Source organism: Ovis aries, chromosome 3 (assembly GCF_016772045.2).
Source record: "Ovis aries strain OAR_USU_Benz2616 breed Rambouillet chromosome 3, ARS-UI_Ramb_v3.0, whole genome shotgun sequence".
Classification (NCBI taxonomy): Eukaryota; Metazoa; Chordata; class Mammalia; order Artiodactyla; family Bovidae; genus Ovis; species Ovis aries.
In genome coordinates, this window is record NC_056056.1 from 199,287,943 (window position 1) to 199,314,828 (window position 26,886).

At 39.2% G+C, this 26,886-nt stretch overlaps 1 protein-coding gene across 1 annotated transcript in view; it reads left to right on the top strand.

Annotated features, from left to right (window-relative positions):
- The window catches only part of SLC15A5 (solute carrier family 15 member 5), a 100,419-nt gene extending 74,037 nt beyond the window's left edge, over window positions 1–26,382 (top strand). Inside the window, 2 exon segments of the mRNA XM_027965843.2 lie at window positions 19,468–19,576; window positions 26,235–26,382. Of these exon segments, the coding sequence (XP_027821644.2) occupies window positions 19,468–19,576; window positions 26,235–26,382 (257 nt within the window).
- Window positions 26,383–26,886: the final 504 nt, after the last annotated feature.

Sequence of the window (26,886 nt, forward strand, 5' to 3'; positions counted from 1 at the left end):
TATATGTTTATATATATATAAAAATGCTACTGTGAGATCAAATAATAGAATGAAGAATGGAAAGTATCCTTAGATTTGCAACATTATGATCCTTAATAACTGTAACAAGAGTCATTTCAGCAGTGAAAAGGGAAAGCAAACCAGATTGGAACAGGGTCAAAAATAGCTACTAAGTGAGGAAATAGAGGCATCACATTTAAAACCACTCTTTTTTTTTTTTTTTTTTTTTTACTTTACAATATTGTATTGGTTCTGCCATACATCAACATGAATCCACCACGGGTGTACACGTGTTCCCCATCCTGAACACCCCTCCCACCTCCCTCCCCGTACCACACCCCCCCCCCCAGGTCATCCCAGTGCACCAGCCCCAAGGATCCTGTATCGAACCTGGACTGGTGATTCATTTCTTATATGATATTATACATGTTTCCACACCATTCCCCCAAATCATCCCACCCTCTCCCTCTCCCACAGAGTCCAAAAGACTGTTCTATACATCTGTGTCTCTTTTGAAGAACTTTCTCTGAATATTTAAAAAATAAAGTGGTGGCTGGAGGAAGCTGTGGGTAGATTTGCCAACTTTAGCAGATAAAAATACAAGACACCCAGTTACATCTGAATTTCAAGTAAACTAAATTTTTTTTAGAATAAATATATCCCGTGCAATAATATGGATGTACTTTGCATAAATTATACTTTATAAAGTTACCAGGGCAATATTCAGGACATGCTCCTTCTAAAAAAAATATTTCAAGGTTGTTCTTAAAATCAGATTTAACTATGGGTCCTGTGTTTTATCTGGGAAACTGAGATGTGAGTTCAAGATACTTTTTTTTTTAATCTTGAAAGATCCTTGAGCATGTTTAACTGATGAAAATATCTGGTACAAGTGGAGAAATTAAAAATGCAAGAGAATGGGGGAGAATGGATACACGTATGCGTGTGGCTGAGTCTCTTTGTTGCGCACCTGAAATTATCAGAACATTATCAATGGGCTATACTCCAATAAAAAGAAAGTTTTTTAAAAAGAAAGAAATATATGCAAGCAAAAAAAAAACATGCAAGAAAGAAAGGGAGATGGACTTCTTATCAGAGGGTAGATATTTCTTTCCTCTACTGAAATAGAAGAAAGGAGAGCGGGTGTGCAGGTGCAAGCAGATGTATAGTTCTCGTGTTAGAAATATACTGGAGTCTTCCTTTCACGGGTCCCAACTTTCTTCATAAAGTAGGCAGCAAACCATTCATGAGAACAAAAAGGAAATAGGATGAGAATGAAGAATAAGAAGAATGGGAGATAGGAGAATGTTATTTCGAGAGCTAGAAAAGATGATTTAGAAGAGAAGTGCTGGACTTCCCTGGTGGTCCAGTGGTTAAGAAGCTGCCCGCCAATGCAGGGGACACAGGCTCAGTCCCTGGTCCGGACAGATTCCACATGCCGCAGGGCATCTAAGTCCATGCACCACAATCACTGAGCCCATGTGCCTAGAACCCGTGCTCTGCAACAAGAGACACCACCACAATGAGAAGCCCATGCACCACAACTAGAGAAAGTCCGTGTGCGTCAAAGACCCAGCACAGCCAAAAGTAAATAAAAAGAAGAAGAAAAGTGTTAAGATGGGCGGTAGTGTTGAAGGCGTAGTTGACACTGGTGATCATGAAGGGCGATTTCAAACCACCTAAAGCATGATTCTACTCAGTAATATTCAGGTGCTCAAGGCAGTCACGAGACTGTCCAGTAGATTTTAAAATGGTCTAAAGATCACAAGACACAGGGAGAAAGGCACAAACTCTATTCATGACTTTAAGTACTCTGGGGGTAAATCTTATAGGCTATTTTCTCATAAATATGCAAAAAAGTGAGAAAGCTTTCTTCTCAAATACTGAAATTAATGTCTGCACCATTAGCTAATTGAAGCTGCAAATGAGTGAACAGACTGTACCAGCAGGCAGATTTGGGACAAAAATCAGTTCCTGCTATAGCCATGATGTTATTTAAATTCAATATTTCACTCTTTGAAATAGCTCCACTTAGAGATGGATTTATTAAATCAGTTCACAAAAACATATTAGGTTCCTACTATGTGCAAGTACTGGCTAGATACTGAATTAATAATACCAAGGCTGATGTTTAATTAACAAGAAGAATCTTATAGAAATATTTGACACTCAAATTAATATCAGATATATTCATTTGACTAATGCTATTACAATTACAGTTCATTGCTAATGGCATTATCGGGCTATTATCACAAAGCATTACCTCTCTTCTAAAACTCATTTCCATGATAATTCATTGAAATCATCATGAGAACACACTATCTTGATGGGTTTTTACCTCCCAATGCTCTTCAAAAGAATGAACTCACCCTTCTAAGAAAGCTTGTTATCCCAAATAGTACCCAGGCCCATTCTCCTGCAGTTCAAGTGAACAATGCATAGAGATTTCTCTACAGTTTTGAAAGACACTGTGTCCCTTCCTGGAAACAGCAAGCTGATTTCATTTTTATCCACAATTCCCAAGAAGTAGAAATGCAAATTTAAGTCTCCATGCAGACATTGTTATGAGAAAAAAGTATTGAGCATGTGTAGATTCAGGACCAAACTCCAACCACCCCTTCATTCAACAAATACTTATTCAATCTCCTTTACATGACTTTAGGCAAACAGTTCAGCCTCTCTGTGCCTGTTTCCTTGTCTGTAAATTGAGGGTAATAATAATTTGAGTAGTTATTAGATAAATATGAAAAAAGTGGTAGAAAAGCCAAAGTTAGAATATAGTTGTTAGATATTATTTCCTTCAGGTATCATGAAAATTAATGTGTTTTAAAAATTAACTCAGGTAGGAGAGCTATGAATCTCAAATGAAGCATTTAAATCAGGTTACTGAAAGGAGGAAGGAAAGAAATTAACATTTATTAAGTGTCAGTTATATGCAGACCTTGCTACATGCATTTCACAAGGATATTATTTCATTAAATCTTCACAACAATTCTTTGGGGGTAGGTATTTGTAGCCCCATCACGGATAAGAAGGAAATGAGCTCAGAAAGCTATACAAGGTACCCAAATCCTATAGCGGTGGATTCCTGATTGGAAAGCTCTTTTTACTGCATAGGGTTTATTTCTCGAGATGCAGAAGCACATACACCCTGGAGAATGATGGTTACATCTTTTAATTGCCTACTTCTTGGCTCCAAAGCCAAAAGCAGACAGTGAAGTGATAGATGTGCCTAAAATAAAGTAAGGTGTAAAACCCATTTCAGTTTTGCCTCAACCATTTTGGATATTTGCTAAACCATTCCCATTATAAAATAACTTTTTAAAAAGTCTAACAAAGTTTGAAGGAAATAATTGCTCCCTGTGCCCAACTGAAGTCCTTGAAAAATTTCAAAAGGCACATTTTAAGGTTTTTGACTTTTCAGTTCAGTTCAGTTCAGTCGCTCAGTTGTGTCCAACTCTTTGCGCTCCCATGAGTTGACAGCACGCCAGGCCTCCCTGTCCATCACCAACTCCCAGAATCTACCCAAACCCATGTCCATCAAGTTGGGGATGCCATTCAGCCATCTCATCCTCTGTCGTCCCCTTCTCCTCCTGCCCTCAATCTTTCCCAGCAACAGGGTCTTTTCAAATGAGTCAGCTCTTCGCAATCAGGTGGCCAAAGTATTGGAGTTTCAGCTTCAACATCAGTCCTCCCAATGAACACCCAGGACTGAGCTTCTGATCTTTTGACTTTTAAATAAAGATAAAAATAAACAAATACGACCTAGTCAAACTTACAAGCTTTTGCACACCCAGAGGACACCCTAAACAAAATGAAAATACAACCTACAGAATGGGAAAAGATATTTGCAAATGATATGATGGACAAGGGCTTAATTTCCAAAATATACAAACAGCTCATACAACTCAACAACAACAAAATAAACAACCCTATCCAAAATTGGGCAGGAGATCTAAATAGACATTTCTCCAAAGAAGATATACAGATGGCCAATAGTTACTTGAAAAGATGCTCAACACTGCTAATTGTTAGAGAGACGCAAATCAAAACTACCAGGAAGTACCACCTCACACCAGTCAGAATGGCCATCATTAAAAAGTGCACAAATAATAAATGCTGGAGGCAGGGTAGAGAAAAGGAACCCTCCTGCACTGTTGATGGGAACGTTAGTTGGTGCAGCCACTATGGAAAACAGTGTGGAGGTTTCTCAGAAAACTAAAAATAAAATTGCCACATGATCCAGCGATCCCGCTCCTGGATACATACCCAGACAAAACTGTAATTCAAAAAGATAGATGCGCCCCTATGTCCATAGCAATGCTGTTCACAATAGCCAAGACATGGAAACAACCTAAATGTTCATTGAAAGATGAATGGATAAAGAAGATGTGGTGTATATATATGTGTGTGTGTGTTTGTATATATATATATACACAATGAAATATTGTGTGTGTGTCACTCAGTCATGTCTGACTCTTTGTGACCACATGGACTGTAGCCCACCAGGTTCCTCTGTCCATGGAATTCTCCAGGCAAGAATACTGGAATGGGTTCCCATGCCATTCCCTTCTCGAGGGGATCTTCCTGACCCAAGTATCGAACCCAGGTCTCCTGCATTGCAGGTGGATTCTTACCATCTGAGGCACCAGGGAAGCTGGCAATAATTACTGAACATCTGTGTGTGATAGAATGAAATATTACTTAGTCATAAAAAAGAATGAAATAATGCCATTTGGAACATTGGAACGTAGTATGATAATAGAGATTATCATGCTAAGTGAAGTAAGTCAGAAAGAAAGATAAATGCCTTATGATATAGGAGATCCAACCCGTCCATTCTGAAGGAGATCAGCCCTGGGATTTCTTTGGAAGGAATGATGCTGAAGCTGAAACTCCAGTACTTTGGCCACCTCATGGGAAGAGTTGACTCATTGGAAAAGACTCTGATGCTGGGAGGGATTGGGGGCAGGAGGAGAAGGGGACGACAGAGGATGAGATGGCTGGACAGCATCACTGACTCGATGGACATGAGTCTGAGTGAACTCCGGGAGATGGTGATGGACAGGGAGGCCTGGCATGCTGCGATTCATGGGGTCGCAAAGAGTCGGACATGACTGAAATGAACTGAACTGAACTGAATATCACTTATATGGAATCTGAAATATGACACAAATGGGTCTATGAAACAGAAACAGAATCACAGACATAGAGAACAGACCTCGGTTGCCAAGGAGGAGAGGGCTTAGGGGAGGGATGGAGTGGGAGACTGGGGTCAGCAGATGTAGGCTTTTATATGTGGAATGGGTAAGCAGCAAGTCCTGTTGTATGGCACAGAGAACTATGTTCTATTATATCCTATGATAAATCATAATGACAAAGAATACTTTAAAAACAGTGAATATTTATATGTACAACTGAATCACTTTGCTGTACATAGGTAATAAACACAGCATTGTAAATCAACTATACTTCAATAAAAAATTTTAAATATTTTCACAGCCCCATAACATTCAGAATGAAATGTTAGTAAAAGAGAAAATACTACCTCTTCCTCCAAAAAGAGATAGTTGAAATCTGCCTTAAATCAAAAACAATATGCTTGTCATTATATATATATATATGTGTATATATATATATATATATATATATATATATATATATATATAGTGTGTGTGTGTTGTACTGCAGAAACCAACACAAAATTATAAGCTATTTTCCACCAATTAAAAAATAAATAAAATTTTAAAAAAACACCCAATATATTTTAGCACTTAAAATAATGTCAGGTATACCTGAGGCATTGGGTAAATCTAGGATTTCAATACAGAATATAGTGAAATGTCACTGAAGGGTTCAGACTCGACTGGTTATTGTTACTTGGGGTATTATAATTTCCAAAATAAAATCTTAGGATAGGTTCATAAATAGCACATAACTTGCAACTTACAATATCAAGGCTATCATCCAGACTTTGACTGCTGAAAAAGGGTTGATTGTAGTGGAAAACCAGCCATTTTTGGTCTTTTATAATAAATCAGAAATAATTTTTAGAAGTCAAATATCCTCAGAAGTGTGTTTGATGAAGTGGTTTAAAAATATTTTTCTCCCATAAATGTGCCCATATATGTTTTAAAATATTATTATTCTGCCATATATGATGAAATAAATTCAAAGTATAAAGGAATGGAGAAAAAGCTGTGTGTGGCCCATGGGCTCAGTAGTTGTGGTTCCCATGCTCTAGAGCACAGGCTTAATAGTTGAGGCACACAGGCTTAATTACTCCGCAGCGTGTGGGATCTTCCTGGATCAGGGATCAAACCCATTTCTCTTGAATTGGCAGGCAAATTCTTTTCCACTGAGCCACCAGGGAAGCCCTATGGGTATCTATTTTAAACAAAATTAGTGCCTGAATTAATCCTGCTGAAAGCTCAATACACAAATTTGTATTAAGTACCTACCTTTTATTCTTTCCTTAAAAATATTGAGAGATCGTCCCATGTTATTTGAAATTCTTCTCTGAAAGAAAAAAGGAAAGCTTGCTTTTAACAATTACTTGATACGTTTTATTGCGTGGATGGGGATATATATTGATTGAATTTTAATATATATTATATACATGTATAATATATATTAATTTGCCTTTTCCTTCTTAAGGAATGTTTAGATTTTTCCCATTTTCTAATGCTAATAAATATTACTAAGGTGTGCATATTTTATATCATCTTAAAGTACATCAGATAAGGATTGTCCCCTTAGAATAGAATCTTGGAAATGTGATTGCTCTTTCAATGAAGTTAAATATTTTAAAGACTCTTGAGAAGTAAAGCCAAATTGTTTTCTAAAAGGCCAATCAATTATGCCACCACTGTGGTAGGATAATGCTTGTCTCAATGTATTAATTTCAGCCCTGAGCATATTACTATTTTAATCTTCATCAATCTGATTAGCAAAAAATTATATTCCATTGTTACTTTAATTTGTATTTTTAAGAACAGGAAATTGAAGTTTTTAATGTGATGAACATTGCTTTTTTTCTTCATAAAATGACATATCATATTCTTTGCCCATTTTTCTTTTAGTCTATCTGTGTTTTTTCTTATTGCTTTCCATGTTCTTTAAACTTTAGGGATATTATTATATCATTGCCATTTATTGCTAATATTTTCCCAGTTTTAACTAAACATTTCATTTTATAGATGAGTGTTTTACATGTGTTTTGTTGATATATATTAATAATCAAATCTATCAACCTTTTTCATTGTGATTAACTTAGTCACATTTATCTGTGGTTATGGAATTTTGCATGCTCAGTCACTCCAGTCATGTCCAACTCTTTGCAACCCCATGGACTGTAGCCTGCCAGGCTCCTCTGTCCATAGGACTTTCCAGGCAAGAATAGTGGAGCTGGTTGCCATTGCTTACTCCAGAGGATGTGAACCCAACCTGGGTCTCCTGCATTGCAGGCAGATACTTTACCACTGAGCTACCAGGGAAACCCTATGGAATTCTAGTAGAACAGACTTATTCATGTGGACTTAATTTTTATATTAACTGAAGATAACACTTATTTGATTCAAATAAACAAGTTTCACAACATAATTTGATATATTTTGAGAAAAGTTAGTTAAACCAAAAATATTCCACAACTATAGGATAAATGAAATGAAACCAGTTAGTGATATGTACTTTAATATAGACTTAGTTCTCAGCTGGTCTTAGCATTGTTTCAAGGATGTCTTTCTGTCTTGTTCCTTTCCAATGCCTCTTGAGTTTAGCTTAGTATCACTCTCTTTTTAATTATACAGTTTTATGATATATAATGCATCCAGTGGCTCAATGGGTAAAGAACCTACCTGCAAATTCAGGAGACATAGGAGATGCAGGTTCGATCCCTGGGTCAGGAAGATCCCCTGGAGGAGGAAATGGCAACCCACTCCAGTATTCTTGCCTGAAAAATCCCATGAACAGAGGAGCCTGACAGGCTACAGTCCATGGGACTGCAAAGATTCGGACACGACTGAGCAACTAAGCATGCATGCATGCAGTGCATATGAGGTATTACTAATCATACTTCTTGTGGTGATTCATTTATAAAAATATATTAAATGTAAAAATTATATTCCCTATGGTTTATACCTCCATATGAATTTTGAAGGCATTTTATTAGTTTTACCCAAATCCTGTTATTTAAAAAAATAAGTAGAAGTCAATAGCAAATTTTAGTGGGGAAAGTTTTTATAATAGTGTTCCATCTAGGTGTGTAACATTTTTAATTTATTAGTGTTCGAAAATTCAGTTTAGTAAGATGTTCTTCTTGAGAAATCTGTATGCAGGTCAGGAAGCAACAGTTAGAACTGGACATGGAACAACAGACTGGTTCCAAATAGGAAAAGGAGTACATCAAGGCTGTATATTGTCACCCTGCTTATTTAACTTCTATGCAGAGTACATCATGAGAAACGTTGGACTGGAAGAAACACAAGCTGGAATCAAGATTGCCGGGAGAAATATCAATAAACTCAGATATGCAGATGACACCACCCTTATGGCAGAAAGTGAAGAGGAGCTAAAAAGCCTCTTGATGAAAGTGAAAGAGGAGAGTGAAAAAGTTGGCTTAAAGCTCAACATTCAGGAAACAAAGATCATGGCATCCGGTCCCATCACTCTATGGGAAATAGATGGGGAAACAGTGGAAACAGTGTCAGACTTCATTTTGGGGGGCTCCAAAATCACTGTAGATGGTGTCTGCAGCCATGAAATTAAAAGATGCTTACTCCTTGGAAGAAAAGTTATGAGCAACCTAAATAGCATATTCAAAAGCAGAGACATTACTTTGCCAACTAAGGTCCGTCTAGTCAAGGCTATGGTTTTTCCTGTAGTCATGTATGGATGTGAGAGTTGGACTGTGAAGAAGGCTGAGCGCCGAAGAATTGCTGCTTTTGAACTGTGGTGTTGGAGAAGACTCTTGAGAGTCCCTTGGACTGCAAGGAGATCCAACCAGTCCATTCTGAAGGAGATCAGCCTTGGAATTTCTTTGGAAGGAATGATGCTAAAGCTGAAACTCCAATACTTTGGCCACCTCATGCAAAGAGTTGACTCATTGGAGAAGACTCTGATGCTGGGAGGGATTAGGGGCAGGAGGAGAAGGGGACGACAGAGGATGAGATGGCTGGACGGCATCACTGACTCAATGGATTTGAGTCTGAGTGAACTCCGGGAGTTGGGGATGGACAGGGATGCCTGGCGTGCTGCGATTCATGGGGTCGCAAAGAGTCGGACACGACTGAGTGATTGAACTGAACTGAATATTTTTTTCTTTGCATATATCCTGAACATTTCTTAGAGTTATTGTTGGCATTTTATGCTCTTTTTCTTTTGCTATTATGAACTGAATCATTTTCCCTCATTACAACTCACTGAGATAATCACTATTATATCGGGAGATTATTAATGTTTATGTCTTCATCTTGCATCTAACTTCTTAAACTTTCTTAGTAAATTTATGAGGGCATTTTAGTTGATCTTTTTAAGTTTACAGCTAAATTCTCTAATCTTAAGATAAATACAGTTTTCATCCTTATTTTCAATATTAACTCCTCTGTTTTGCATCCTCATCAGGACACAGAACTTCAGTGCAATGTTAATAACAGAATACAGTCACATTTTATCTTTCTCATGGCCTTAACAGGAATTTTTCTTAATTTTCTATTAAACATATTTATAGGTTTATAAAGAGAATCTTAAAGGATGTTATCATAAGAACATTTCTGTTTCTTGTTCTCTAAGATTTAAATGAAGCAGGCTAAATTTTATTGAATGCTTCTTAAGCAGTTCTTGAGATCACCTTTTGATTTTTCTTAATGCTCTTGACATTACAGTATATTTAATTAATAGACTTTTCAATATTAAATCATTTTAACTACATGGGATAAACAATCCTCAGTAGCATCAATACTTGATGATCTTTTGCTCTTTAAGATCCAGAGGAAAGACACTTCTTCCATGAAAATGAAAAGGTGCATTTAGACCTCATGTGTCTTTGAGGATCATTCTTTGCAATGTTTCTTTCCCTGCTATTTCTTGCCATTAAGATTTTTCATTTCTTCTAGGTCCTATTTTGGCAAATAGCGTTTTCTTAGATAATCATCCTGTTTCCAGAACATTTTTTGACACTTACCTAGCATACTCATAACGTAACACTGTTATATCGTCTGATTCATTTGTTGTATATTTTGATTGGATTTGTCAAGTTTGTTGTTGTTGTTACATTTTCCTGCAATGAATCAGCTCTTAGAACTGTTTAATATACTTTAAGATGTTGACTTTCTATTCTATTTCCTTCCTCCTACTTTCCTTAGATTTATTTATTTTCTGATTTTCACGTTCAGTATTTAATTCATATATGCTTATTCTTACTCTAAAAGTGAAAACAGTGTGCCTTTAAATGTCTCTTAATAGGATTTAACTCTGTTCCTTTAATTCGTAAATGCAATTTTCTCATTTTTTTATTTTTTAAATACATTGTGATTGCAAATTTCATTTCCTCTTTGACCAGCTAGTTATTTAGGAGCAGAATCTTCAATTTACAGGAATTTGGTTTGTCATTAATGTTATCTAAACTTCTATAAGTCCTCTAACATTTTTCTTTGTACTCAACAACACTGTAATCTTAATTAAGCTCTTACCAATCATATTATTCCTTTTTATTGAAGTATAGTTGAGTTACAGTATTGCATTAGTTCCAGGTGTACAGCAAAGTGCCGATTACATTATTCTAATTCTCTACATTATGTTCCTTTTTGCCTATTCTATCAAAAAAAAAAAAGAATCAAACTATGATGTAATCATTCAGCAGAATTATTTATCTGTCTGTTTTTTTAATCTCTGCATTTCCAACAGATTTTGTTATGTTTCATTACCTAAGAGATATTCATTGACATATCTGCAATTTGAATTGAGCTTTTTATCAATATAAAAAGATCCTCGATGTCCCTTTGACATGGTTTTTCCTTTGAATTCAGTTTTTCCTGAAACTAGTTTTTTCTGCTATTTTATTTTTACATTTGCTGTATGCTGCTGCTGCTGCTCAGTCGCTTCAGTCGTGTCCGACTCTGTGAAACCCCATAGACAGCAGCCCACCGGGCTCCCCCGTCCCTGGAATCCTCCCGGCAAGAACACGGGAGTGCTTGCCATTTCCTTCTCCTTTGCTGTATGAGTTTCTCATTTCATCATTATTATTTTAACCTTTGTCATTTTGTGTTGGGGTATTTTGTAAACAATAGCAATAATATGTATTATCATCACATTTCCTCCCTCATATGGATTTTTTTCTGTTTACTCATCTCAGTGAAAGTGTGTTAGTCACTCAGTTGTGTCCAACTCTTTGTGAACCCATGGGCTGTAGCCCACCAGGCTCCTGTGTCCATGGCATTCTCCAGGCAAGAGTACTGGAGTGGGTTTCCATTTCCTTCTCCAGGGAATCTTCCCCACCCAGGTGTAGAGACTGGGTCTCCTGCATTGCAGGCAGAGTCTTTACCATCTGATTTACTGAGGAACAGATTTACTGAGGAAAGCTCAAGGAACAGATTAACTGAGAGGCAGTATCTACTAACTGAATGTATATGGATTTCCTTACCTCCAGTCACATTCCCAGGTGGCGCTAGTGATAATGAACCTGCCTGCCAGTGCAGGAGACGTGAGAGACACGAGCTCAGTCCCTGGGTCAGGAAGAGCTTCTGGAGGAGGGCGTGGCAACCCCACTCCAGTATTCCTGCCTGGAGAATCCCATGAACAGAGGAGGCTGGCTGGCTATAGTCCATGGTGTTGCAGAGTTGGACACGACTGAAACAACTGAGCACATTACAGTCACATTCCATATTTTTGCCAAAGTCTTTTGTTAAAAATATCCCCAATAAAATCCAAGTTACAACAATAAGCAGACTGACATAAGAACGTTATCTACCCCCATTTTCTAGTTCTTCAACACTCTGATCATATAGTGTGATTATAAACTTCAGTCTCAAGCGTACTTGACTTTCAGGTGCTCCCAGAACTCATGTTCACCTATAATACTTCTGAAGACTACACTTCTGGGATGCAATGTCCCCTGACTGTGCTGTGCCCCCGTTACTTCTTGTCTAATGGTTTATGGAAGTTCCGCTCTCTGATAATACTTTAGAAGCAGAGGTACTTGGTGCTGGGTGCTGGCTAGAGGGGTATAGGGAAGGGCTTCCCCACCATCACCAAAAAACAAAACAAAACAAAACAGTAACTGTGCATTAGCTCAACAACAAATACCATCTTTCTGTCTAGGACTGACCTTGATTTCTGGGGTGGGGGCATATCCCAGTCACCTCCTATTCACCATGTTGGCGAGAGGGATCCTCCTACCTAAATAGCATAAGATGAACATGTGGGAAGACGAGACTGACAGCAGTTTATCCATCACCTGTGCTCATGTTAGGGTACGAGAGCATGCTGTGCCCGGCTGTATGGGGGCTGCACCCAGGGAAAGAGTATACAATCAGGGTCTGTGAGGGACAGACTTACAGCAACAAACAGTGATGTGATCTCTGCTTCCAATAGGGGAATGTGACTGCTGGGCTGAATAATGGTGAAGGACTGGTAAGAAGTGAAATCTGTTGAGGACCAGTTGGAGTGTAGCTGGTCTGGCTGATAGTGAACTAGCTGGAGGGGACAACATCCCCTGGGTGGAGAACATATCTGATGAAGCAGAGAAATGTGTGGTCAGGCCTTTAGGGCTCTGTGACACTCAAGACACAAAGGCATTACATGAAATGTTAGGCTTCACATCACAGGGCATAAGATGCAATAGGATTTTCGTTTAATAGATGAAAAGTATTTCCTTTCACATCAGCAGTTTTGCGCTGTTTACAGCATCATAGCATGTGTGGCTCACTATATGTATTTCTCAAGCCCATTCCTAAAACCTTAAATTTAGTGTAAATTATTCTGAGTCTCATAATAAGTTGAATATCAATCCCAGGATTTAGGTGGAGATACCGTCTTAGATATTTTGGATGTTATTTGGAGCAAGCTATTTCAAAGACTGCTGTCCAGATGTCTTTAGACTATTGACAAGATTCTACGGAAAATCATAATTAATCATTACATTAGCACCAACAGGGAGCTGTAATTGTGCAGTTTTAAGAGTAAGAAATGAAGGTTCCGGAAATTCCCTCATGGTCCAGTGGTTAAGAATCTTCCTTGCAATGCAGGGCGCACAGATTTGATCCCTAGTCGGAGAAGTAAGATCCCACAGGCTGCAGGGCAACTAAACCCTCAGGCTGCAACTAAGACCGATGCAGTCAAATAAATAAATATTTAAGAAAAAGAGAAATAAAAAGCTCAAAATAGAAAAGAAATGAGGGTCTACTGAGTGAAGCTTCGCTTTATCTCTCTGCGCTTTCTTCTTTTCATTAATAAAATACAAGAACTAGTTTAGATAAGTCTATAGTCCTTTTATCTCTAAAATGACCATGATAATTTAAGATAAACAGAAACATTTTATTTAGTGCCTATAAAGTCTAATGTTCAAGAATAATTACTGGCGTACCTCAGAGACACCGTAGATTTGTAAAGTAAATATAGCAATAAAGCAAGTCACGTGGATTTTTTTCATTTCCCAAGGTATATAAAAGTGCTGTTTACACCATACAGTCTATTAAGACAGTATGTGTAAAAGACATTGTATATTAAGACACTATATTGTCTATTGGAGAAGGCAATGGCACCCCACTCCAGCACTCTTGCCTGGAAAATCCCATGGACGGAGGAGCCTGGTAGGCTGCAGGCACAACTGAGCGACTTCACTTTCACTTTTCACTTTCATGCATTGGAGAAGGGAATGGCAACCCACTCCAGTGTTCTTGCCTGGAGAATCCCAGGGATGGGAGAGCCTGGTGGGCTGACATCTATGGGGTCGCACAGAGTCGGACACGACTGAAGTGACTTCACATATTGTCTATTAAGATGGTATAGCATAAAACATGTTTACACTCTAAGTCTGCTAAGTGCCCAGTAACATATGTCTAAAAAAAACAATGTACATACCATAATCAAAAAAGGATTCTGTTTGGGGGAAGTTTCCTGGTAGTCCACTGGTTAGGATGCTGCCCTTCCACTGCTGGGGGTCCGTAGTAGTTCCCGTGGTTGGGGAACTAAGATCCCACATGCCACGTAGTGTGGCCAAAAAAAAAAAATCTGTTGGGAAAATGGCACCAATAGTCTTGCTTGACAAGAGTTGCCTCAAACCTTCAGTTTGTAAAAAATGCAAGATCTGTGTAGTGCAGTAAAACAAGGTGTGTGGTATATCTGTTTGTATGTTTCATGTTACTAATCCATGAGCTCCTTTGCTTAAGAGATGGAATGCCCATTTCCTGGTACATAAAAATTTCTTAAATGATTTTCAAATGAACAAATAAATCTAGCTGAGTGAGAGATGATTTGGGGGAGCAGTGAACAATGCCAAATATTTTGTGAGTGTTCTTCTAGTCAGTAGTCTAACACTCATTACTAACAAGCTGGTTACAATATCAAAATACGTCACCAAGGCTTAACTGTTAGCATTAACAAACAGCACTGTGTCATCTCCCAGATTCTTCATGCGGCTATTTTTTCTCACATTGTTAACCTTCCTGTCCACCCCAGCTAAGACCTAGAGAAGTCTCGTTAGTCCTATTCGAGACCTAAAGCCTTCATTTTGTCTCCTTTTGCAAGGATGCTCCTGATTTCAATCAGCTACTAGAAATGTCAGATGAAAAATGGCACAAATGTGAATTACGACAATAAAAGTTTATAAGCTACTAAAATAAAGTTATAGTACCTAAGAGCTGAGTCAACTGACAATGTTAAATGGAACATTTTACAACCAGTCCTGGGATAATGATAAAAAAAAAAAAAAGGGCACACAGAACATGAAATATCTGACAGGAGATGGGCTCAAGATCAAGCTCAGGCTCCATGAGTTTATATGAGCACCTCTCAAGTGAGGCGCAAGAAGGGATAGCCTAATGCTTATGGGGGGTACCCTCTCTGTGCCCAACCCTCAACATCTATTATCTCTTTTTCTTTTCATACCAGCTCAGTGAGAAGGGGTACTGCTATCATTTTAGAGAGGAGAAACCAAGGCTGAAGCCATCCATTTGGGCAAATCCTCAATAAACAAACTATTAAATAATAGACTTCAAAAGTCTCTCTGATTCCAGCAATGCTGTTTCTATATTTTTTTCTATATCTTTCTATAGGCAATGCTAGCTCTAAAGAGCATACATAGACATGTAATACATAGGCATGTAATACATAGACATGTAATCTCATAAAAAGCAAATTTAAGCTTCACAAAGAATCTCTCTCCAACTTGATGCTAGTGTTTGTTCCATGTAATCAATTCAGGTGATGGTTTTCTTGACCATGAAGTGCACCATGTAAATTAGCTACACAATCAAAGGCTTCCCTGGGGGCTCAGATGGTAAAGAATCTGCCTGCAATGCAGGAGACCCGGGTTCCATCCCTGAGTTGGGAAGATCCCCTAGAGAAGGAAAGGCAAAACTATGGAACTAGAATGAGATCATCATTAGGAAGAAAGATGGACATTAAAAATCAAATTTTAGAAAGAATTCTCCTATATATAAAATAGAAAACTAATAAGAACCTCCCGTATAGCACAGGGAACTCTACTCAATACTCTGTAATGGCCTGTATGGGAAGAGAATCTTTAAAAGAGTAGATATATGCATATGTATGACTGATTCACTTTCCTGTTCAGCAGAAGCTCAGAAACATTGTAAATCAACTATACCCCAATAAAAATTTTAAAAGAAAGAATAAAGGACTTCCCTGGTGGCTCAGATGGTAAAGCGTCTGCCTGCAGTGTGGGAGACCTGGGTTCGATCCCTGAGTCAGGAAGATCCTCTGGAGAAGGAAATGGCAACCCACTCCAGTACTCTTGCCTGGAAAATCCCATGCATGGAGGAGCGTAGTATGCTACAGTCCATGGGCTCGCAAAGAGTCAGACACAACTGAGCGACTTCACTTCACTTCACTTCAAAGGAGTATGATCAGGAGTTTAACTAGGTGGTATGGTTCTCTTTTATTTTCTTTTTTTTTTTTTAATTTCTCTCTCTTTTATTTTCAAAATAATTCCAGTCACCAAATATCCTGTGTTATTCATAAATTTCCACTGCCTTTCTCTAACTTTTCAAGTACTACATCCTCCTGTCAGCCCCATGCACATGATACCAGGTGACACTGTTTCTCTTGTGTGCCCACCCCAGCACCCCCAATGAGAGAGATGTATGCACACTAACCCCACACCGGGCACATGTGTGCGTGCTCAGTCTCTCAGTTGTGTCGAACTCTTTGTGACCTTATGAACTATAGCCCACCAGGCTCCTCTGTCCATGGGATTCTCCAGGCAAGAATACTGGAGTAGGTTCCCATGCTCTTCCTCCTCCAGGGGACCTTCCTGACCCAGGGATCAAACCTCTGTCTCTTATGTACCTAGGAAGCCCTGATGGTCTGGTATTTGCTGTAACTGCACAATTTCTTAGAAATATTATGTTTTACCTTTAAAGATCTTATAAAATTTATATTCTTCTCCCTCATCTGACTTTGTTATGCAATAAAGATAGTCTTTTCAATTACTTATTATGGAGTAAAATTCATGCTCCAAGAAGAATTGATGTCATGTTAATTCTGAGGCTTTGCCTACTCTGTGCAAACTCCTCTTACTCTAGCCAGAGAAACACGGTGATAAAATGGTATAATCGCATGACATGCAAAGTGCTGATGTGGAATGAAAAGGACAGAAATATGATTGGGATATTAATTCAGGAGAAATAAGGAAATGGGACTGTTTGAATAGGCTTAGCAGGATGGTTTAGTTCTTCCTGAAAATAAGTGTGATGCCATCTCAACTTACCTTGACCTCTACCCTGACTCCCACATTCAGGCACAACCAAACGTTTAGTTTCTAAACACACACACAAACACACGCATTAAAAAGATTACAAAATACCCAATAGACAGACACAGACATTCAGTGAAACTTCTCCTAAATATCAGATAAAGGCAGCATGCCAATGTAGCAATAAAACCATAAATTTATATTGTAATGGAACACAAATTAATAAAATGGGGAAGTAGAACTTACAAAATAGCTTTAAACTCAATACCAGATTTCATTATAGGTCCTAGACTATAATGGACACAAGATAATTTTCATGGTTGATCCATAATAATAGTCATTGGGAAGTTAAATGACAGAAGAGCAGCAGCTTTAAGTGGGAAATGGCACAATTCTTCACAGCTGTCATGCTTGTGCACTTGCTGACTATCAAGCTTGAACAAAGCATTTAATTCAAACCCCATTTAAAAGTATACACTGTCAAGAGAGAGGCCAAAACCCATATACTAGTTAAGGAAGCAACATATAACCCGTGTGCCAGAGATGACACTGAAGATCAAGTCAGTTGGAACATAGACATATTGCTCACAACCCATTGTAGGAGCTGACTATTCAGAGATGATCTCTTCCTGGTCTCATAATGCATAACATTTTGCGGGGTGGCCACCTGATGGGAAGAACTGACTCATTGGAAAAGACCCTGATGCTGGGAAAGATTGAAGACAGGAAGAGAAGGGGACAAAAGAGGATGAGATGGTTGGATGGCATCACTGACTGGATGGACATGAGTTTGAGCAAGCTCTGGGAGTTGGTTATGGACAGGGAAGCCTGGCATGCTGCTGTCCATGGAGTTGCAAATAGTCCAATATGACTGAGTGACTGAACTGAACTGACTATTTTGCCCAATCAGAACTGCAATTGAATTTAAATTCTCTCTCTGAAGATAGATTTTGCCTTTTAAGTAATCTTTTAAACTTCCATAATGCTATATATCTATGATATATTATTACTACTAAGATCCTACTGCTGTTTTTAAAAGTAGTGCATAAAAATAAGTGCTACATGTATAATGTATATGATAGAATACATCATATTTCATAGAATATATTCAATATTAAATTTCAACACCCACTGAAGAAAAACTGAGTGTGTGTGTAAGTCATAGTGATAATATGGATATAGATATATAGATTTAGGTATGAAAAGAGAGTTCTAGCAAAGATCCAAAGCAAAAGTCACAACTTAGAAGTGTAGTGAAAGCAATGACCTTGAACCCTAATTAATTTCCTGTATACTCAGTTTGGGGCTTCCCAGATGATGCTAGTGGTAAAGAACCCGCCTGCCAATGCAGGAGATATAAGAAATGCGGGTTCATTCCCTGCATTGGGAAGATCCCCTGGAGGAGGAAATGGCAACCCACTCCAGTACTCTTGCCTGCAGAATTCCATGGACAGAGGAGTCTGGTGGACTACAGTCTGACTCTGCGATCCATGGACTGCAGTCCACCAGGCTCCTCTGTCTATGGGGTTACAGAGTCAAACATGACTGAAGCAACTTAACACACCACAGCACATACTCAGTGTGACATCAAAAGGAGGTGAAGATTCCTTACTTAAGGGTATTAAATTGAGGAATTCTCATCAGGTTAAAAGAAAATCTTCACATGAACCACAGACTGCAATATGACCAATAAGGTCTGTGGTATTAAAGTAACACTGGATTTATCCTATCTCAGTTATCAAAATAAAGTAACATCTGGCATCTACATGTATTATCTCACTAACCTTACAATTGGGCTTCCCTGGTAGCTTAGCTGGTAAAGAATCCTCCTGCAATGCAGGAGATCCCAGTTCAATCCCTGGGTCGGGAAGATCCCCTGGAGAAGGGATAGTCTACCCACTCCAGTATTCTTGGGCTTCCCTGCTGGCTCAGACAGTAAAGAATCCAGCTACGATGCAGGAGACCTGGGTTCGATCCCCGGGTTGGGAAGATCCCCAGGAGAATGGAATGGCTACCCACTCCAGTATTCTTGGCTGAAGAAGTCTGTGGACAGAGGAGCTTGGCAGGCTACAGTCCATGGGATCACAGAGTCAGACACAACTGAGTGACTTTCACATTCACAACCTTATAATTAGCACATACAATGGGCTATCTGGTGATGACAAATAATTTTCATACATCAATGTATTTTACCAAACAATCCCTATGGGGGTGCCAAGCACTGTTCTATATATTAAACATATAAGAATAAATTAAAAATGTGATCCTTGCAAATTAGAAGCATAATCAGGTTCTTCTGATACCTATATTGTGCTATCGAAATCAAGTTTTTGACCTTCAAAACATTTGGCGTGCTTTGCTTATTATTTTACTGTTAATTACAGAATTAAATGAATTTTAACTCTGAGTTTCAGATGTGCTTTTTGCTCTGTAGATATTATTCAAGCGAATAAAACTCTATGAATTGTGGAATGATAAAATATTCACAGAAACTTACAACTCTGCAGTTGAATAACAATTACATTTGTTCCAAACAGGCAATTGGTTTCCAAACACATTAAACAAAGGCAATTTAGAAAACTTCTTCTTTTTCTTGGCATCATTAACATTGTTGAACGTCCTGGGATTCTGGAGTGTTTCACAAAGGTAAGTGTGTGGTAAGATGAACAATTTCTGAGTCCATGAAATATTGATCTGGGAGCCATCACTGAGCCAATGGGAATCTTGTATTCCATGACTGGACAAATTAGCATATTAGAGAAATTTAACAGACATTCAGAGCAAGAAAATTTCATTTAGACTTCACTTTTTCCATCAGTCCTTATAATAAAAAGTTCTTCGCTCAACTCTAAAAAAGATATTTTTCCTCCAACATCCAGTGCCATTTTAGAATTAGAAATAACCATATCGATAATAAGAATGAATGAGTCATTATCATTAAAAGCAAATATCATTAAACAAATAGCTAGAAATCTAATGAGCCTTAAGATTTGGATTCCATTCAGGCCTTTAAATCAGCAGTGACCATTTCAAGGTCAATAACAAACTGTGCAAAATCATTTAGCCAGTCACCTGAGACCATTCAAGTGGCTTAATATGTATCATCTACCATCCATCCATTGCCAGGCCCTCTCTCTCAGTGACGTCTTCTTGGATGGCTGTGTGCTTTTGAGCAAAGTGCCTCACCTCTCTGAGCCTCTGTCTTCACACATGTAAAATAAGGACAATAATTCCAACCTTTTGTGGGCTTTTTGTGGAAATGAATTTTGATAAAAGACCAAGCATGTCTGCCATGTTGCAGGAACTAAATATGTCTTTATTTTCCTCACTTCTTTCCATTCATTTATCTATTTAGTCACTTAGTCTCTCGTCTAGTACCACTTATTCCTTGCCTGAATCATTCTTTTATTCCTCTAATAAATCTCTTTTGGAACATCAGTCATGGGAAGTGGTCAATCAGAAGGACATGCAGTCGGTATCAGTCAGTGGGGCCTATGGTCCAGCATAAGAGAAGCACTGAGACCTCATGTGAGACAGAATTAATGACAAAAATAAAAAAAAAAACAAATAAAAATTAAAAGTCTTAAGCGCTTCCTGAATTTTAAAATTTCTTACCTTCCAAAGTATATGTTACCAAAGTGACCCTCTGTACTGTAAAATCTCCTTAAAAACGTCTGCCTGGTTCTCAGATTGACCACCACATTAGAAAGTCAGATTCTTGCAGAGGGATTCAACAGCAATGTCCCTGTCTCTGCAGCAAAACAGAGTCAGCAACAAAACCTGAAACTGCAGGCAAGGCTGCTTTCCCCTCTGGCCACTGCCTCCAAACACATGAGTGTCACCCACCAGCTAAGTCTCACACATCTGTGTTGTTTTCTCAATTTCACGCACTCTCCCACTGTAAGATTTGACCCTGTGTTTCAAAAAGTAGTTTGGGTCATTTGTCGAGACGTGCACAGACCTCAAGTTTGTCTACAGAGTGAAGAAAGAGAAACAAAATTGTATCTTAACACATAAATGTGGAGTCTAGAAAAATGGTAGAGATGATCCTATTTGCAGGGCCAGAATAGAGACAGACACAGAGAATGGACACACAGACACACAGTGAGGAAGGCAAGGGCAGGCTGAATCGGGAGAATGGAATGTACATATATACACCACCATGCGTAGAATAGATAGCCAGTGGGAACCTGTTGTATAGTACAGGAAGCTCAGCGCGGTGCTCTGTGATGGCCTAGAGGGGTGGAACGGGTGGGGGTGGGAGGGATATATATATACATATAGCCGATTCACTTTTTGTACCACAGAAACTAACACAACATTGCAAAGCAACTATATCTTAATTAAAAATACATATATGTTTATAAAGTTGAAAAAAAAAGCAATCTTTAGAGGCAGCCCAGCTGAATCCAGTCCCACAGCTTAGCTGCACAAACCTCAGCAAGTTGCTTAACCTTGCTCAGCCTCAATTTCTTCTTTGTCAAAAGGAAACAATAAGAATGGTAACTGTGCCATAAGGTTATTGTAAGGATAAGAAAAGACTCAAAAATGTTAGCAATAATAATAATAATGGCTTCATGTGATGCTTTATGCTCTCTTCTTCCTCCTGTTTATTTTTCTCCTAGACTCATGCTGAGATGTGGCCAAGATGACCATGACTGTGGACTAAATTCCCGTATCACTAGCATGGGAACCAAAACTCTATGACTCTGGGACTGACTCACACATTTATTCATTTATCCATTCATTCAACCGATGTGTTAAGCATCGTTCCAAGCACTTGAAAAATAAAATTGAAGAAAGCAAAGTACTGGTCTACATGGAGCAAGCATGTAGCACTCAAAATATATAAGTGTGATTATTCTTCTGTGATTGTTGAGCAAGTGAGTTACTATAAAGTGAGAGATGCTAGAGGAGGGTTCAGAGAAGGAGGCAGGAATAAAAATATACAAAGCACCAGAGATTGGGGGAACCAGAGATAAAAGGACTAAGAGATAATGTAGGCAGGGCTTGTGCATGTGTGCTAAGTCACTTCAGTCATGCCCTACTCTTTGCGACACTATGCACTATAGCCTGCTAAGCTCCTCTGTTCATGGGATTCTCCAGGCAAGAATACTGGAGTGAGTTGCCATACCTTCCTCCAGGGGATCTTCCCAACCCCAGGTATGTCTCCTGCGGCTCCTGCACTGCAGGTAGAGTCTTACCACTGAGCCATCGAGGAAGCCCCAATGTAGGGCTTATTCAGAAAGAAATTGGATTCTTACCAAATCTTCTCCATTCCCTGTATGCTTTCTTTTATCTTGCATCCTTTATGAGGGAAGGAAACAAAGAGAGGATGAAATAAAGCAGGATGAGAAGAAATTAATTTTCTACATGTTGAGCATTTCTGTCTTAAGCAGCATGATTGTCCACCTCTCTGATCTTACCACTCTATGCATGAGAACTGTGGTGTTGGAGAAGACTCTTGAGAGCCCCTTAGACTGCAGGGAGATCAAACCAGTCCATCCTAAAAGAAATCAGTCCTGAATATTCATTGGAAGGAATGATGCTGAAGCTGAAACTCCAATACTTTGGCCATCTAATGTGAAGAACTGACTCATTGGAAAAGATCCTGATGCTGGGAAAGATTAAAGGCAGGAGGAGAAGGGGACAACAGAGGATGAGATGGTTGGATGGCATCACCAACTCGATGGACCTGGGTTTGAGCAAGCTCCGGGAGTTGGTGATGGACAGAGAAGCCTGGTGTGCTGCAGTCCCTGGGGTCACAAAGAGCAAATGAGTGTCAGTCCATGGACATGACTGAGTGACTGAACTGAACTGAATACATGAGAACACTGAAGTGAAAACCTAATTGAGTAAATTGCGCTGCTTTTAGGTGCCACGGAGGAGCCGTCTTCCTGCTCTGATGACTCCTTAACTCTATGGGGACGGAGACTGTCCCTTCAGCTCAAGTAACTGTATTCACCACCACCTGTTGATCACCCTCCACAAGAATGCTTGTCCCATTTCAGAAGAAAGGAGAGTCTAAAAAATTTGCCCATAGAGATTAAATAGCTAGAACCAACTACATTAGTTCAAAGGAACACATTGCCTTGGGTGTCTATTCCCAGTTGGGACTGGAGAGGCCTAACCAAAAGCATTAAGCGAGAAACAGTATGGAATATAAGTGATTAGATCAGTCTCTGCAGTGAGAGTGCAGGATTCCAGCTTATTTCTATACTGATTGCTTTTGTCAAACACTGGCAAAAAATAAGGGGCTTCCCTGGTGGCTCGGTGGTAAAGAACCTGACTGCCTAAAAGGAGACAAGGGTTTGATCCCTGGGTCAGGAAGATCCCCTGGAGTAGGAAATGGCAACCTACTCTAGTATTCTTGCCTGGACAGTCCTATGGACAGAGGAGTCCTGTGGGCTACAGTTCATTGGGTTGCAAAAGGATCAGACATGACTTAGCAACTAAACAACAACAAACAATAAGGATGGAAACAGGAGAGAACACAGATGTCTGAGGGATAGTATTATTGAAACATTATTTATGAGAGAGATGATGTTTTATCTCAATATACTTCCAAACACAATCTAGTTCTTACCAAACCCAAAGGTATATCTGGTCAGAGCCAGATACTGGTGATAAATCTATCAATGTCAGTCCCAAGTATCAAGGAGAGTCCCAAGCTATTCTTGTCCCAAAGATCCTGAGGCCAGTGTTTAATGATGAAACAGCACCCTCACGAATATACAAGTGGAATTAGGTCTGTGCTAGCATACAAGGGCACCCCACCATCAAGTTTATATTACTGTGCTACAATCCTGGTGTAAGTCCTAGAACCAAACTAATCTTGTTGAGGTCAGTAGAAAATCACTTAACTGGGTATGCTACTGTTTAGTCTCTAAGTCATGTCCAACTCTTTTGCAATTCCATGGACTATAGCCCATCAGGCTTCTCCATCTGTGGGATTCCCAGGCAAGACTACTGGAGTGGGTTGCTATTTCCCTCTACAGAGGATCTTCCCAACCCAAGGAGATCGAACCCGAATCTTCTGCATTGGCAGGGGAATTCTTTACCTCTGAGACACCAGGGAAGCCCTAGCTAAGTGTAGTTAGGAATATTCCAGAGAGTCAGACCAGGTGTACCTCCCATTTCTAAGAAGAAACAAAAGCAAATAGTCCCCTGCCTCTGTCTGTATTAGAGTCCTCTTCAATCACATCTGAAATAGTGACATGAACACCTGAGGCTCTCCAGGTTGGGGCTGAAGAAAGTAGGTAGATGAAATGTTTTCCCTTGCTGGAAAGTATTATACAAATATCGCTATAGACCTTAATAGAAATATGCATCCTACATCAGATGCTAAGATAATAATAAAGGATATTATAGATGTTTATTGGGCTTCCCAGGTGGCACTAGTGGTAAAGAACTCCCCTGCCAATGCAGGATATATAGAAGACACGGGTTCAATCCCTGGGTTGAGAAGCTCCCCTGGAGGAGGGCATGGTAACCCACTCCAGTACTCTTGCCTGGAGAATCCCATGGACAGAGGAGCCTGGCGGGCTACAGCCCATGGAGTCGCAGAGTTGGACATGACTGAACTGACTTAGAGTGCACGCACAGATGTTTATAGTGGAGGAAAATAGAAGGGTATTTATTATTACAACTTGACACCATCATCCCTCTAATATTGTAAAACACATAAAGTTAATATCATTGTGCTTAATTTGTTAATGATACCAGTAATCTTTTGTACCTAACCTGTAACAATTAGTGAAAGAGACCTAAATCAGAGACAAAGGACTAGTTATTCAAAGCATATCCTTTTCTTACAGGTATTTTTAGCAATGTTGAGAAGGGAAAGAAGGCAAAGTTAGCATCAGAAACCTTCGCAAATTAAAAAAAAAAAGCCTAACCTCAGAGACTTATGTGTCTTTGATAAAATTGAACTTATGGTTCTTATTCATTTGTTCATTCAACCAATATATATTGGACATCTGATATGTACTCTGGAGGAGGCCTACTCCAATATTCTTGCCTGGGAAATCCCATAGACAGGAGCCTGGCTGGCTACGGTCCATGGGTTCGCAAAAGGATCAAGCATGACTTAACGACTAAACAACAACATGTACCAGGCACTGGTCAAAGCAGTAGGCATACAGCAGTGAATAAAATAGGCTGAAACTCCTCTCCTCCTAGAGCTTCTTCAAAATGTTTAAGAAACTATTGGTCTTCAGAGGCAGCATGCTATAGAGGAAAATGGTCAGGACTCAGAGGGTTCTGGTTTCAAACCTAAGCTCTGTCAACTCTTACTCATGTGAACCTAAGCAAATTATGTAACCTCTTAAAACGTCAGTCTTTTTTGCCTGTGAAATGGGAATGGTTCCATCCTTCCCAGATTGTAGTGAGAATTTGGTTAGTTAAGGTGAGTACTGGGCCCTGGCTTACTGTCTGGCATTTAGAAGATGGGGAATCCAGATTTGGGGTACATCATGGATAAGGGGATACAGTTTAGAAACACATTTGTAGATTTCTTCTTCAACAGTGGTATTTTCCACACAGTCTCAGCGCTGAATTTACAAACCCCTAGACTGAGCGACTTCACTTTCACTTTTCACTTTCAGCACTGGAGAAGGAAATGGCAACCCACTCCAGTATTCTTGCCTGGAGAATCCCAGGGACAGAGGAGCCTGTTGGGCTGCCATCTGTGGGGTCGCACAGAGTCGGACATGACTGACGCGACTTAACAGCAGTGCATCTGACCACTCTAAAGTGGCGCTGGTGGTAAAGAACCCACCTGCCAATGCAGGAGATGTAAGAGACAGGAGTTCAATCCTTGGGTCGGGAAGATCCCCTGGAGAAGGAAATGGCAACCCACTCCAAGATTCTTGCTTGAGGAATCTCATGGACAGATGAGCCTAGTGGACCACAGACCATAAGGCTGCAGAGAGTCGGACGTGACTGACGTGACTTAACACACACAGTATATCTGATCAATCTTTCCAGTCCTGCCCGCCATTAAGTCTACAAAGTCGGTAGTTCCAGACTTTAACATTTCTCACCATCGGACTCATGGCAGACTGTAAAACAGCACCACCTAAAGGTCCTTGTGAGACACCTTCACACGTCCTAAAACTCCCTTTGTCGTTTTATCCAGACTCTTCTGGGGAGCAGGGCTCTTAAATAATCATCACCGTTGTGCCAGTATCTATGGGACTGTAATAAAAGGGAGACAAGCACGGGGAGAAAGCAAATGATTTATCAAGTCATCTACATCTGGCCTTAAAAAAAAAAAAAAAACCTTTCTTTCTTTCTTTTTTAGGTATTGTAATCTAAATCATTTTAATGCCCAGAACACCAGTGGAAGTAATCTCGAAGAAACCCTTCCCCTCCAGGAAAAGTCTTTGAAATTTTACGGCGGTACACAGGAATTTTCTTCAAGTATTGATCTTTGGGAAACAGCCCTGTGAAACTATTCGACTCAACCCATCATATGAGCAGAGTATTCACTGTTTTCTTCAGCTGGCTGCTATGCCTTTTAGTTTAAGAGCTAATATGTATGTATTGGTAAGAGAGTGGCCTTATGAACGTTATCTGTGTACTTTAATGATTCAGCCGTTTAAAGCAATGTCTATGACACTTCTTAGTTGTCATAGTTTTAAGTCTTTAGAATTGAAATAATAGTACGTTAGTATTCTCCCCTTCAGCACATTTATTGAGCCCTTATTACATGCCAGGCATAATAATCAGACACAGTTTATGTCAGAGTAAATAATAACCCTAAACACAAGTAACCTATATCTTATACATAAATAATACGCCTATACAGTTTTACTGAACTTCATCTTGCTATTACACTATCAAGTTGTGAGTGAAGGAAACTTTCTCTGCATTAAACAGCAGCAGTACTGGGTCCAGTGATTAAGACTTTGCCTTCCATTGCAGGGGGGTGCAGGTTTGATCCCTGGTTGAGG